General features: G+C 40.7%; 1 protein-coding gene across 4 annotated transcripts in view; it reads right to left on the minus strand.

Annotated features, from left to right (window-relative positions):
- The window catches only part of LOC134358975 (exocyst complex component 6-like), a 194,539-nt gene that overhangs the window by 79,754 nt on the left and 99,823 nt on the right, over positions 1 to 14,962 (minus strand). For 2 of the 4 annotated variants that reach the window (XM_063071716.1, XM_063071717.1), the window contains exons 18-19: positions 14,767 to 14,946; positions 14,086 to 14,115 (exon numbers count right to left, since the gene is read on the minus strand). In XM_063071716.1, the coding sequence (XP_062927786.1) occupies positions 14,086 to 14,115; positions 14,767 to 14,946 (210 nt within the window). The remainder of the gene's footprint in view (positions 1 to 14,085; positions 14,116 to 14,766; positions 14,947 to 14,962) is intronic. The other 2 variants (XM_063071718.1, XM_063071719.1) reach the window with 1 other exon arrangement.

The raw sequence follows: 14,962 nt of genomic DNA on the forward strand, positions 1-14,962 counted from the left end.
CAGCCTCTGCCCAAGAGGTGGTTTATGCCTTCCTGATGCTCATACAAGACTGACTCTTCTAGCCTTAAAGTTCTGCATTTGACATGTTCCCCTTCTGTCTGGATGGTCTCCTTTTGACTCCTCACTAGCTCAGCCTAATTGAAGGAAATTGAATGATCTTTTCACTTTCCTCTATTTGGAAGTTTAATCACAGTAAGGGACAAAGTCAAATATCAATAATGGGGAACAAGGTAGGAGTGGTATAGAAGGTAGGGTGATTGGGAATTGAGACTTAAGTAACAGGTTGCTGAATATAACAATTGTATGTAACTGCCTGTTCTTGAACTAATTAGAGGGAGCAATATTTTCAATGTCGTTTGCTCATCTTGATTTACGCAACTGTGCTCGAGACTAGAGAGTTTTATTCCTAGAAGAGGCAACTTAAGCCATTTCCTACAAGTCATTTCTTTTAGTGACTTAGGTGGGATTCCTAGCCCCGCAGAAGCACAGGGATTGATTTATGGATGAAAGTTTTTTGCTCATTCTGCTCTTGCAGATTCTCTCATTATTAGCCATATTCCATGCTGTATGCATCAAAGGAGGAAGGCCATTCTGAATTTCATGCTGCAAAGTGCTAGAGGCCATTCTAAATTTATTCTCAAGCTATCCTGAACTGAGTACTTGTGTTTCAGTACACCTTTGCGACCAATTTAAGGAAGACTCCAACCTGGTGCCAGCGCCACATGCAGGGGTGCTTTTAGTGCACTATTGAGAAAGTGCAATTCCAGTTTCTCGGCACCAACTTTTCAAACAAAATATTTCTTTACAAAACTTCTGAATTATTCTCAGTCTCTTCAACACAGCCTCTTTGACAAAGAAAATCAAAGCATAATCAAACATTGGGCACCAAAAGCAAAGAAAAAAAAGCAGAAGACTTGCTTCAAATTATAGACCTTATAAGGAGAGCTTTAAGAGAACAAAGTGAGAGCATGGAGAAAGATGACCAGACTATGATGACTAATCAACAAGACGGAGGCTGGGTGGGGGGGGGGGGGGATTCTAAAAAAAAGAGAAAAAAAAACAAGACAGAAACATAGAAAATCTACAGCAAAATACAGGTCCTTCAGCCCACAATGCTGTGCCGACCATGTACTTGCTTTAGGAATTACCTAGGGTTACCCATAGCCCTCTATTTTTCCAAGTTCCATGTACCCATCCAAGAGTCCCTTAAAAGACCCTATCGTATCCGCCTCCACCACCGACGCTGGCAGCCCATTCCACGCACTCACCACTCTCTGCGTAAAAAACTTACCCCTGACATCTCCTCTGTACCCACTTCCTAGCACCTTAAAACTGTGCCCTCTCATGTTAGCCATTTCAGCCCTGGGAAAAAGCCTCTGACTATAAACACAATCAATGCCTCTCATCATCTTATGCACCTCTACCAGGTCACCTCTCATCCTCCGTCGCTCCAAGGAGTAAAGGCAGAGTTCATTCAACTTATTCTTATAAGGTATACTCCCCAATCCAATCAAGATCCTTGTAAATCTCCTCTGCACCCAGAGGAAGGATAGTTTCCACATCCTTCCTGTAGTGAGGTGACCAAAACTGAGCACAGTACTCCAAGTGAGGTCAGACCAGGGTCCTATATAACTGCAATATTACCTCTCGGCTCTTAAACTCAATCCCACTACTGATGAAGGCCAATGCACCATATGCCTTCTTAATGACAGAGTCAACCTGTGCAACAGCTTTGAGTGTCCTATGGACATGGACCCCAAGATCCCTCTGATTTTCCACACTGCCAAGAGTCTTACCATTAATACTATATTCTGCCATCATATTTGATCGACCAAAATGAACCACCTCACACTTATCTGGGTTGAACTCCATTTGCCACTTTCTCAGCCCAGTCTTGCATTATATCGATGTCCCACTGTAACCTCTAACAGCCCTCCACACTATCCACAACACCCCCAACCTCTGTGTCATCAGCAAATTTACTAACCCATCCCACCACTTCCTCATCCAGGTCATTTATAAAAATCATGGAGACAGGGTCCCAGAACAGATCCCTGAGCAACACCAATGGTCACTGACCTCCATGCAGAATATGACCTGTCTGCAACCACTCTTTGCCTTATGTGGGCAAGCCAGTTTTGGATCCAGAAAGCAAGGTCCCATTGGATCCCATGCTTCCTTATTTTTTCAATAAGCCTTGCATGGGGTACCTTATCAAATGCCTTGCTGAAATCCATACATCTACTACTGCACCCTCAATGTGTTTAGTCACATCCTCAAAAATTTCAATCAGGCTTGAAAGGCATGACCTGCCTTTCACAAAGCCATGCTGACTATTCCTAATCATATTATGCCTCTCCAAATGGCCATAAATCCTGCCTCTCAGGATCTTTTCCATCAACTTACCAACCACTGACGCAAGACTCACTGGTTTGTAATTTCCTAGGCTATCTCTACTCCCTTTCGTGAATAAGGGAACAACATATGCAACCCTCCAGAACCTCTCCCATCCCCACTGATGATGCAAAGATCATTGCCAGAGGCTCAGCAATCTCCTCCCTCGCCTCCCACAGTAGCCTGGGGTGCATCACATCCGGTCCCAGAGAATTATCCAACTTGATGCTTTCCAAAAGCTCCAGCACAGCCCATTTCTTAATGTCTATATGCTCAAGCTTTTCAATCCACTGCAAGTCATCCCTACAATTGCCAAGATCCATTTCCGTAGTGAATACTGAAGCAAAGTATTCATCAAGTATCTCTGCTATCTCTTCCTGTTCCATACACACTTTTCCACTGTCACACTTGATTGGTTCTATTCTCTCATGTCTTATCCTCTTGCTCTTCAGATACTTGTAGAATGCCTTGGGGTTTTCCTTAATCCTGTCCACCAAGGCCTTCTCATGGTCCCTTCTGGCTCTCCTAATTTCATTCTCAAGCTCCTTCCTGCTAGTCTTATAACCTTCGAGATCTCTATCATTACCTAGTGTTTTTTTTTAAACCTTTCATAAGCTTTTTCTTCTTGTCTAGATTTTCAACAGCCTTTGTACACCATGGTTCCTGTACCCTACCATCCTTTCCCTGATTCATTGGAAAGTATCTATGCAGAACTCCACGCAAATATCCCCTGAACACTTGCCACATTTCTGCCGTACATTTCCCTGAGAACATCTGTTCCCAATTTATGCTTCCAAGTTCCTGCCTGATAGCCTCATTTCCCCTTACTCCAATTAAACACTTCCCTAACTTGTCTGTTCCTGTCCCTCTCCAATGCTATGGTAAAGGAGATAGAATTATGATCACCATCTCCAAAATGCTCTCCAACTGAGACCTGACACCTGACCAGGTTCATTTCCCAATACCAGATCAAGTACAGCCTCTCCTCTTGTAAGCTTATCTACCGATTGTGTCAGGAAACCTTCCGAAACACACCTAACAAACTCCACCCCATCTAAACCCCTTGCTCTAGGGAGATGCCAATCAATATTTGGGAAATTATAATCTCCCACCACAACAACCCTGTTATTATTGCACCTTTCCAGAGTCTGTCTCCCTACCTGCTTCTCGATGTCCCTGTTACTATTGGGAGGTCTATATAAAAAAAGAACACCCAGTAGAGTTATTGACCCCTTCCTGTTTCTAACTTCCACCCACAACGACGTAGTAGACAATCCCTCCATGACTTCCTAACTTTCTGTAGCTATGACACCATCTCTGATCAGCAGTGCCATGCCCCCACCTCTTTTGCCTACCCCCCGTCCTTTCTGAAACATCTAAAGCCTGGCACTCAAAGTAACCATTCAACAAGAAACAAGTTTGATTTACAAGAAACAGATTAAAAATAAACCTGATATTCAAATATCATGATTGTGGGAGCTTGCATTGAAAAGTCAGATGTTGGCAACAAGGAATAATGATTTAAAAACATATTTAAGAACAATATTTCGAAGTTTTTGGAGAAAGGACAGAGCTAATTGCTGCATTGCAACAATGAAGCAATTAATGAAGACAGAGCAAAGGGATTGGAGGTACTTTTCTGCATCTGAGGTTCAAAAAAATGAGGAAGATTACTACTCCGTATTCTAATTTATACAGAATGTCCATGTATTTTTTGCTGATGTGTAATGGAAAACTGATTGGATGGATTCAGATGGAGATTGGTTTGCAGCATCCTACGCTGAAAAAGGCTAAAGCTGGCAGAGGCAAGAAGCACAGCTGCTGAGAAAATTACATTTTTGAATGGTGGGTAGCCAAGGGATTAAGCTAAATTCTCAACCCAAATCATTAGCTATTTATACATGAAGAATAAGAAATCTTGTTTGGTTTATCCTTGAACATAATACAAATTGTGTCCAAATTCACAGTGCTTCCTTATTCACAAGAGTGATTAAACCAATGCAGAACAGTGCAGCACAGTACAGGCCCTTCAACCTACAATACTATGCCAACCCTTTAACCTACTCCAAGATTAATCTAAACCTACACTCACATAACCTTCCATTTTCCTTTCATCCATGTGTCTAATAGTATCTTAAATGTCCCTAATGCATCAGACACTACCAGACCAGACATAATGTTCAAAACACATACCACTCTATAATAAATCTACTTCTGACATCCCCCTTATGCTTTCTTCTCAATACAAAGTTAAGCCTGCCCCTTGTATTGAGAGGAAAGCCTCTAGCAGTTCATTTGATCTGTGTTTCATCAACTTGTAGACCCTATCAAGACACCTCTCTTCCTCCCCCCTCCAAAAAGACCCTAGCTCACACAATCTATCCTCATAAGATATTTACCAAGTAGCATTCTAGTAAATCTCCTCTGCATCCTCTCTAAGGCATCTATATCCTTCCTATAATGAGGTGACAGAGCTGAACACAATACTCCAAGTGAGGTCTAACCAGAGTTTTGTAGAGCTGCAACACTACCTTGTGGATCAACTCAATCCCTTAACCAATGAAGGCCAATACACCATACGCCTTCTTAACCACCTTATCAACCTGTTCTACAACTTCAAAGGATTTATGGATATGAAACCCAAGATCCCCCTGTTCCACCATATTTTTAGTCCCGCCATTAACCCTGCATTGCAACTTCAAGTTTGACCTTCCAAAATAAATCACTTGACACTTTTCTGGATTGAACTCCATTTGTCACTTCTCATCTCAACTCAGAATCCCAACTATTCACAACACCATTACCTTCACGTCCTCTGCAAATTTACTAACCCACCCTTCCAATTACTCATCTAAGTCAATAATAAAAATCACAAAGAACAGGGGTCCCAGAACAGATCCCTGTTTATACATAATGGATTAAAGAGAAGGCATCAATAACAACAATCTGATTACAAAAAAATAGCAAATTTAACTTTAGAATAACGATTAGTTACTAAGACAGCAATTTGCCACATTAAAATATCAATTTCCAAAGAAATTAGTTTAGTAATTGTAAACTTTTAAAAAATAATCTCATCATAGTTCTCAATTCACCAACTAATCAAATGACCAGGTCAAAAGCAAATTGAATTTTTTGCATTCATTAAAAATTTTCTGCTGCATCACAAATGAATTGCAAAACCGTCATGCTAAAAACAATTAACTCAATATTCTTTATTATTTAGCAGGCACAGATGCTTAAATGTACAGACTTCTAAAGAATAATTGCCACAAAATTGCTTTAGGATTCCCTTTGGGTTTGGTGTATACATCTCTGCACAGCACATCACCAGTGTTGAATTCTTCATCTGCATTAGCTATCTAAAGAGTAGCTATCATCATTCAGTTTAGTGCTAGTCATTTGATTTATGAGCTGCATTCAAAGTTGGTGCTTACCAAATGAGAAATATGACTATAGCACAGTAATTTGCTTTGCATTGAACCACTTAAAAATCAAAGACCCCCTGTCAGGATAAGGCAAGAAACACAATTAACCAGCTAGAGACAGGTTCATCTCTCCACCCTGCCAAGAAGTGCCAATCAAAAGCAACATGAGGTGACATTTGGTAGAGTTAGTAACAAAACCCATTCTCTTGCCAACCCATGTGGGCTTTTGAGTGAAAATCTTTAGAGCCAACTGTTAAACGTTGCTGCTTGTCTTCCTGCACAGTTGACAATAAGGAATACTGACAGTGATGCCTATCCCTCAAAAAAAAGCACCAGCTCAAAACACAACCACTAAATCTTTAATTTCATTAGCCTGTAATTGATAAGATTAGTATGTTCTAATTCAATGTTTTCATCACAATTTGGTTCAAATATTGCATTCTACAAATGGTAGCCATTTGTTTTATTTTGTGCATCCAGCAGCTGAAATTATCCAAAGTATTACATGTTGTAAATAAACTACAAAAAAAAGCATTACATATGTCACATAAGAACTATTTCTTTAAAATAGTCTACCAATTTCAATTTAATATATAACAAGGCTTTAAGTAAAACTGCTACAAAATCTCTTTCCAGTTGCATTCTGCTACAGGGAATTTAAATTATCCTGGTTAAGACATTTTGTTTGTACCTAATAATTAGCATGAATAAACAATGTGGCTAATTTTATATTTACCACCCTAAATGGCACAGTAGAATTATGAAACTATAAAAAGGGTACTTTAGACCCAAAAATACTGAAGGTGTTTGTTTCAGTCTGCAGGCAGTTTTTATTTTATCATACTTTGCATGAGAAATGGTGGCGGGATAAATTAATAGCTGACTGGAATTTCAGGAGATTTGTTATTTTGCTTACATAGCTCCCCATTCATACATATTGACAAGTGAAAATCTGATTGAATTCCTTTTGCTTTAAATATAACGTAGTTACTAAGTTTGGGTTATAATGCAAACCTTTATTTTGTCCAGTATTTCATAGAAAAGTCTGAATTAGAGGCCCAATAAAGTTTCCACTGCATTTATTTTTATATAAACTAAGATTTCTTGTCATCATTCTATGGTCATGTTACTGAACCCAGTACACTGCTTATCTGGCTGCCCCATTTCCTGAAGTAGGCCTTAAAGTAGTAGGTTTATCTGAAATCTTCATTTTGTTTGATTACTTGGAATTCTGCCAGTTTAACAATTGTTGAGTCTCTTGCTACAAGAATTCAAATGGCATTACACAGTGCTAAACAGATCCATTCCCGACAGCTGTACTAGCATGGCTGCAGGTAAGTGCTCTCTCTCTAGCTTAAGTACACAATATGAAATCAATGCGAAATATCATTCTCTGCTGGCTTCAGAACATGCTTTGTAGGGCATATGTGTTTTAATAAAAATGGCAGGTGCTATGTTTTCAAGGGAAAAATCTCTATAACCCTTGTAAAAAAGGAGGCATCAGCTAGACAGGATTTGTCATGAATGAATGCAATCGTAATTTATACCCATTTCTCATTAGGTCATCCTCCAGGCAAAGATTTGCAGCAATGTTGATAAGGCTGGTTTAAAATATTTTCAATATTTTACATTAAACCAAATATACTACCTGCATCTCCAACTGGCCCTTCCATCATAATTTCAACCCACCTGAATGCTTTCGATGAATATTTTAAAAGAAACACTTTAAAAGTTAAAACTCTTCATGAAAAGGGCATGAAAAGTCTGAACCATTCTATAAATAAAATATATTTTACAAGTTTATACTGTTGAAAGTTATGCTCTATTTCTGAAGCTTCTGAAAATTCTTTCAGATTAGCTTTGTCATATGTATACCAAAACATCGCATCAGTGATCAACACAATCATAGGACTACTTTGAAGGTAGCCTACAAGTGTTGCCACATTTCTAGTGCCAATGTAGCATGTCCACAACTCACTAATCCTAACCATACATCTTTTGAAAGGTGGGAGGAAAACTGAAGCAACCCCACATGGTCACGGGGAAGATCATACAAACACCTTAAAAATATCAGCAGGAACTGATATCCACTCAAGTTCAGGCCAGAAGCATCATGAATGACACTTGTGTTTTATGTTATAAAACCAGTATTAATTTATAGTTACCTAGTTACAAAAGTTTCTCAGAGTTCCTTATAGCTTCCTGATCATAGTCTCTTAATGTCTTCTCAGCATTTCCATCTCTGCTATTATCCCAACCAAAGCAACATAGAAAGTACATCAGCTGATTTGAATTCCCAAAACCACAGGTACTTTAAACTAATCAGCTTTAAATGAGGTGACACTATTCCTTCTCTTCAAAATTGGGAGACTTTTGAGCACATATTGCTACATGTTGAAACAGAAGGCAGCTATATTTTCAAAAAAGTAGACAATTTTTGCTTTAAAAGGATATTTTATAAATATGTTTTGCTAATAAGGTCTGGGGCCACATCCTTGCCCAGTACATCAAAACATGTATATTTAAATTGCAATACGAATTTCCAAATTGTGAGACTTTACACAAGATTATACAAGACCACCTGCAGGAAAACTATTTCAATTAGTGGTTCTATGGAAAGATACTAACTTGCTGAATAGCTATACTCATGTCTGGGTACTACAGCCAGAGATATAGAATGCAATAAAGGTCATTGTGGGGGGGGGGGGTTGCAATTTGCCAAGCTCAGCAGCTACCTGTCCTTGAAATCCTTTGCTCTTACCCAAGGCAGCTCTCCAGATGCAATCTCTTGTTGCTAAGCTGGCTAATTGATCAGCAGGGCCCCATGCAGAGCAGAGTCATTTCCAGCTAAACTAACTCTGTCTTCAGCATTGTTGAGAATTGCTTTAGCCCCTTCCACAGGCATACTATTAAGCAAAGATAACAAGGAGATTAAAAAAGCTCACTGTTAAAACTACGATTAAGTGATTAAAAACTGAAATACAAAATCTCAATCAAGTCATTAAACACACTTAAACCAATTCAAATCAAAACTAAGGTAATTAACATATTTATAATTTTTTTTCTAGTCAGGTAAATGGATTCCTATACTTGTGCCAGCCCAAGTGCTGAGATATCTTCAGAAATACACACTTGCATGCTGGATTCTATGAAGAATCCAACAGCTGCGTTATCCTGGAGTTGGCGATCAGCTGAACAATAATCTAGAACTTCTGCCTTTGACTAAGGTACTCAACTTCTACTCATTCACGTAGCTAAATGCCAACAATCTTCATGTAGATACAAATAGTATTCTCACTTATCTTGATCATTAGTTTTTAAAGGACCTCATATTCCACCAGGTTACAAAAACACTTTTTGCTATCTTTTTATCCTAGCATTAGTTTACTTCTTCCTTTTCTTATTTCATATTCCCACTCCTGGTTCTGAATTCCATCACCCCCTAATATCAAGCAACATACATCAAAGTTGCTGGTGAACGCAGCAGGCCAAGCAGCACCTATAGGAAGAGGCGCAGTCGACGTTTCAGGCCGAGACCCTTCGTCAGGACTAACTGAAGGAAGAGTGAGTAAGGGATTTGAAAGCTGGAGGGGGAGGGGGAGATGCAAAATGATAGGAGAAGACAGGAGGGGGAGGGATAGGGCCGAGAGCTGGACAGGTGATAGGCAAAAGGGGAAACGAGAGGATCATGGGACAGGAGGTCTGGGAAGAAAGACAGGGGGCGGGGGTGACCCAGAGGATGGGCAAGAGGTAAATTCAGAGAGACAGAGGGAGAAAAAGGAGAGTGAGAGAAAGAATGTGTGCATAAAAATGAGTAACAGATGGGGTACGAGGGGGAGGTGGGGCCTTAGCGGAAGTTAGAGAAGTCAATGTTCATGCCATCAGGTTGGAGGCTACCCAGACGGAATATAAGGTGTTGTTCTTCCAACCTGAGTGTGGCTTCATCTTTACAGTAGAGGAGGCCGTGGACAGACATGTCAGAATGGGAATGGGATGTGGAATTAAAATGTGTGGCCACTGGGAGATCCTGCTTTCTCTGGCGGACAGAGCGTAGATGTTCAGCAAAGCGGTCTCCCAGTCTGCGTCGGGTCTCACCAATATATAAAAGGCCACATCGGGAGCACCGGACACAGTATATCACCCCAGTCGACTCACAGGTGAAGTGATGCCTGACCTGGAAGGACTGTTTGGGGCCCTGAATGGTGGTAAGGGAGGAAGTGTAAGGGCATGTGTAGCACTTGTTCCGCTTACACGGATAAGTGCCAGGAGGGAGATCAGTGGGGAGGGATGGGGGGGACGAATGGACAAGGGAGTTGTGTAGGGAGCGATCCCTACGGAATGCAGAGAGAGGGGGGGAGGGAAAGATGTGCTCAGTGGTGGGATCCCGTTGGAGGTGGCGGAAGTTACGGAGAATAATATGTTGGACCCGGAGGCTGGTGGGGTGGTAGGTGAGGGCCAGGGGAACCCTATTCCTAGTAGGGTGGTGGGAGGATGGAGTGAGAGCAGATGTACGTGAAATGGGGGAGATGCGTTTAAGAGCAGAGTTGATAGTGGAGGAAGGGAAGCCCCTTTCTTTAAAAAATGAAGACATCTCCCTCGTCCTAGAATGAAAAGCCTCATCCTGAGAGCAGATGCGGCAGAGACGGAGGAATTGCGAGAAGGGGATGGCGTTTTTGCAAGAGACAGGGTGAGAAGAGGAATAGTCCAGATAGCTGTGAGAGTCAGTAGGCTTATAGTAGACATCAGTGGATAAGCTGTCTCCAGAGACAGAGACAGAAAGATCTAGAAAGGGGAGGGAGGTGTCGGAAATGGACCAGGTAAACTTGAGGGCAGGGTGAAAGTTGGAGGCAAAGTTAATAAAGTCAACGAGTTCTGCATGCGTGCAGGAAGCAGCGCCAATGCAGTCGTCGATGTAGTGAAGGAAAAGTGGGGGACAGATACCAGAATAGGCACGGAACATAGATTGTTCCACAAACCCAACAAATAGGCAGGCATAGGTAGGACCCATACGGGTGCCCATAGCTACACCTTTAGTTTGGAGGAAATGGGAGGAGCAAAAGGAGAAATTATTAAGAGTAAGGACTAATTCCGCTAGACGGAGCAGAGTGGTGGTAGAGGGGAACTGATTAGGTCTGGAATCCAAAAAGAAGCGTAGAGCTTTGAGACCTTCCTGATGGGGGATGGAAGTATATAAGGACTGGACATCCATGGTGAAAATAAAGCGGTGGGGGCCAGGGAACTTAAAATCATCGAAAAGTTTAAGAGCGTGAGAAGTGTCACGAACATAGGTCGGAAGGGATTGAACAAGGGGTGATAAAATAGTGTCGAGGTATGCAGAAACGAGTTCGGTGGGGCAGGAGCAAGCTGAGACAATAGGTCGGCCAGGACAGGCAGGTTTGTGGATCTTGGGTAGGAGGTAGAAACGGGAAGTGCGGGGTGTGGGAACTATAAGGTTGGTAGCAGTGGATGGGAGATCCCCTGAGTGGATAAAGTCAGTGAACAAGTGCTACACATGCCCTTACACTTCCTCCCTTACCACCATTCAGGGCCCCAAACAGTTCTTCCAGGTCAGGCATCACTTCACCTGTGAGTCGACTGGGGTGATATACTGCGTCCGGTGCTCCCGATGTGGCCTTTTATATATTGGTGAGACCCGACGCAGACTGGGAGACCGCTTTGCTGAACATCTACGCTCTGTCCGCCAGAGAAAGCAGGATCTCCCAGTGGCCACACATTTTAATTCCACATCCCATTCCCATTCTGACATGTCTATCCACGGCCTCCTCTACTGTAAAGATGAAGCCACACTCAGGTTGGAGGAACAACACCTTATATTCCGTCTGGGTAGCCTCCAACCTGATGGCATGAACATTGACTTCTCTAACTTCCGCTAAGGCCCCACCTCCCCCTCGTACCCCATCTGTTACTCATTTTTATGCACACATTCTTTCTCTCACTCTCCTTTTTCTCCCTCTGTCCCTCTGAATTTACCTCTTGCCCATCCTCTGGGTCACCCCCGCCCCCTGTCTTTCTTCCCGGACCTCCTGTCCCATGATCCTCTCGTATCCCCTTTTGCCTATCACCTGTCCAGCTCTCGGCTCTATCCCTCCCCCTCCTGTCTTCTCCTATCATTTTGCATCTCCCCCTCCCCCTCCAGCTTTCAAATCCCTTACTCACTCTTCCTTCAGTTAGTCCTGACGAAGGGTCTCGGCCTGAAACGTCGACTGCGCCTCCTCCTATAGATGCTGCTTGGCCTGCTGCGTTCACCAGCAACTTTGATGTATGTTGCTTGAATTTCCAGCATCTGCAGAATTCCTGTTGTTTACCCCCTAATATCAGCCTACTCTGGAACTCATACTCTCTTTCCTATCTTCACGGATACATCAACTTGTTCTCCCATAGTTCTACTTACACACAATCCCTTACAGGTCTTTGCTTTTAACTGTTTTTTTTGTATTTTGTGCAATATTTCCCAATTTCACTATTCTGTGAAAAAGGCCTTTTCAAGTTTAGCGGTCAAAAAGTATTTTTACGTGAATACAGCCAACTCAAAACTAGGGAATGTGGTGAGAGCAGCAGATGGTGCTAGAAATGAAGCAGAGAAGAAACAAGCGAGATATGGGACGAGCTTAGTTTCTTCAATCAAATTTGATCTGGAAGCATGCATAGTTGATCACCTGGTCCAAAATACTGAAGGGTCATGAAGTTTGGAAAAGATCAAGATGGGAAGTGTTGAAAAACAATTTAATGATTTTGGGGTTCTTTGTATTCTTATAGCAACACAAACTAAACCGTTTATTTTTCAAATCGAATTACATTTGAGGAATTATCCACTTAGTTACATCTTAAGGTACAACAGTTGAATGGCAGTTAAGCATTCTACAATGCTATCAGCACAAAAAATTATGGTGCAACTAAACTCCTGATTTTGTTGGATGAGACATGCTATTCACAATCACATTACCCATCTACCTAAACTTATCAAGTCTGGGTCCATAGAGCTGATCCTGCTTACTTAAAGGAAGCACAGTGACAAGGCCTCAGGAGGCAAATGGGCCTCAGTGTAATCAGGTGACATGCACAAGCAGAACAAGTTCCACCCATTCATCCAGAAAACATCGACATTTGGCAAAGTACACTAACATTTTTGCCATCAGTCAAAGCTGTCAACTTCCCCTCCTTCCCAACCTTTGCCTGTTCTGATACTCAGAAACATAAAGTAGTTTTCCAACTTCTTCCATAAGCCTGTACTACTATGTTCAAATGAATAGGCTTCACTGATCTATCTTGGCGCAGGAGCTGACTGCAAATTTCCCAAACCATTGCAAGAATGTGAGAAACTCCTGCTCTGCTGTTTAAATCAATGATTCCCAACATGGGATAGCTGAGAAATTACTAGCAGATCTTGTCTAGAAAGCTTGGGGCAATTGTATTTGTCTGGGAATCCCAAAACTAGCATACATATACATGAGCAATATGTTGAACCAGCAAAACGCAAAATCTAAGCCATTTTTAAAATCAGACATCTTGGCTTTGTTAGGAAAGATGTTTCAAAGGGAAATGAGGTGATGCAATTGGCATTCTATTAACATATAATTATCTGTCAAGTTTTTGATATACTTGTATAGCAATTAAAGTTTCATCACAAGTGTATATTTTGTCTTTTGGTAGGTTAATAGATTAAGTTGTCCCTGGGGTAAGTCTGTGGCAGAAGGATCTGAAGAGAACTGACGGGCACATGAAAGAGAACAAGGTACAGGAAAATAAGTGGCATAATAAGACCAATGGATTGTTGAGAACCAGTATAGCCTTGAATGTCCGCCTACTGTGTAATATGGAAAAATGGTAAAAGATTATGTTAAACAAAATACTACACTGCAATTATACTTCCACACAAAAGTTTTTGCTGTTTGATTATTCTTTTTCATGTAAACACTGCTGATATACTGTACCTCAAGCTAAAAACACAATTTAATAAGTTTTTAATCTTTTGAGGGGTTAATTCTATTATGAATAGCTAATGGTGATTGGAATTGTCAGTGATGATTGTTAAGGGCTACTCTATCACAGAATGTTACTGTTAATCAATTCCTACCCATTTTAAGCCTGTTGACTTGTCCTAAACAGACTATACAAAGTCATTACTGGGGAAAGGGCATGTTTAGTTTACTTTAAAAATTTATATGAAGGCTACTTGACTTTAGCAACAATTGTATAGTCAATTCATAGCCTTCAGATGTGCATGCTTTCTTCTGCTACTCACCGACATTGCTGCATGGTGACTGACGTTATTCTGAGAAGGAACCCAGCAAGGAAATCAAAACAAAAAATCAAATGTAAACATGCGTAGAAAGTGTGAACACTAATAAAAAATTAATCCGTAAAACAAAAACATACCATTACTCAATAGATCAGCTGCTAGATGGTCATTGTCACATTACAAAAATCATAGGTTGCCCAAATCAATCCACTTCAACAATGGTCATAATTTTGTAAAAATCACATTCCAATCAAATTTAAATTTATGGGAGTGTTACAATGTTGTAAATTAGATAACAAAATTCAACATGTCAATTCCACCAATCATATCTGCAGCTGTGTAAAAAAAAGGAATTCTTAATTTAAAAGGTGATTTTGTTTGATTGTCAAAGCCAGAGGTTTATAGAAAGCTACTGTTAAAAAAAAATTTTAAAGACTGGATTAGTGCATGTATGGAACTAATTGAAATTATCTTCCAACATGTAAGCTTGGTTCTTAACTTGTACATCAAGGACCACACAAGGAAGTCGGTTAGAAAGAATCCCATTTAAATTAACAGCTATTTACAAAATAACTTGAGCTTAAATAAATATAGTAAGATCTAAGCAGTTTAAGAACCTAAAAACTAATTTTAAGCCAAGAAAATACTTATTGTAGGAATCTCATGCTTGTATTTAATACTCACAGGCAAATGTGTAAAAACTTGAAAAGTGCTTCGAAGGAAGTTTATAAGATCCATTAAGTAACCACTGGCTCGACCATTGGGTTCTGTCATGGTCCATTCATAATCAGCGAGTTGTATGAATTCATCAATTTTATGGTTGAGCTTTGTATATATTTCTCCTTCTGCTGCATGTCTAGCATCCTGCAGTAAATATATT

This window comes from Mobula hypostoma, chromosome 19 (assembly GCF_963921235.1).
Source record: "Mobula hypostoma chromosome 19, sMobHyp1.1, whole genome shotgun sequence".
In the NCBI taxonomy this organism is placed as follows: domain Eukaryota; kingdom Metazoa; phylum Chordata; class Chondrichthyes; order Myliobatiformes; family Myliobatidae; genus Mobula; species Mobula hypostoma.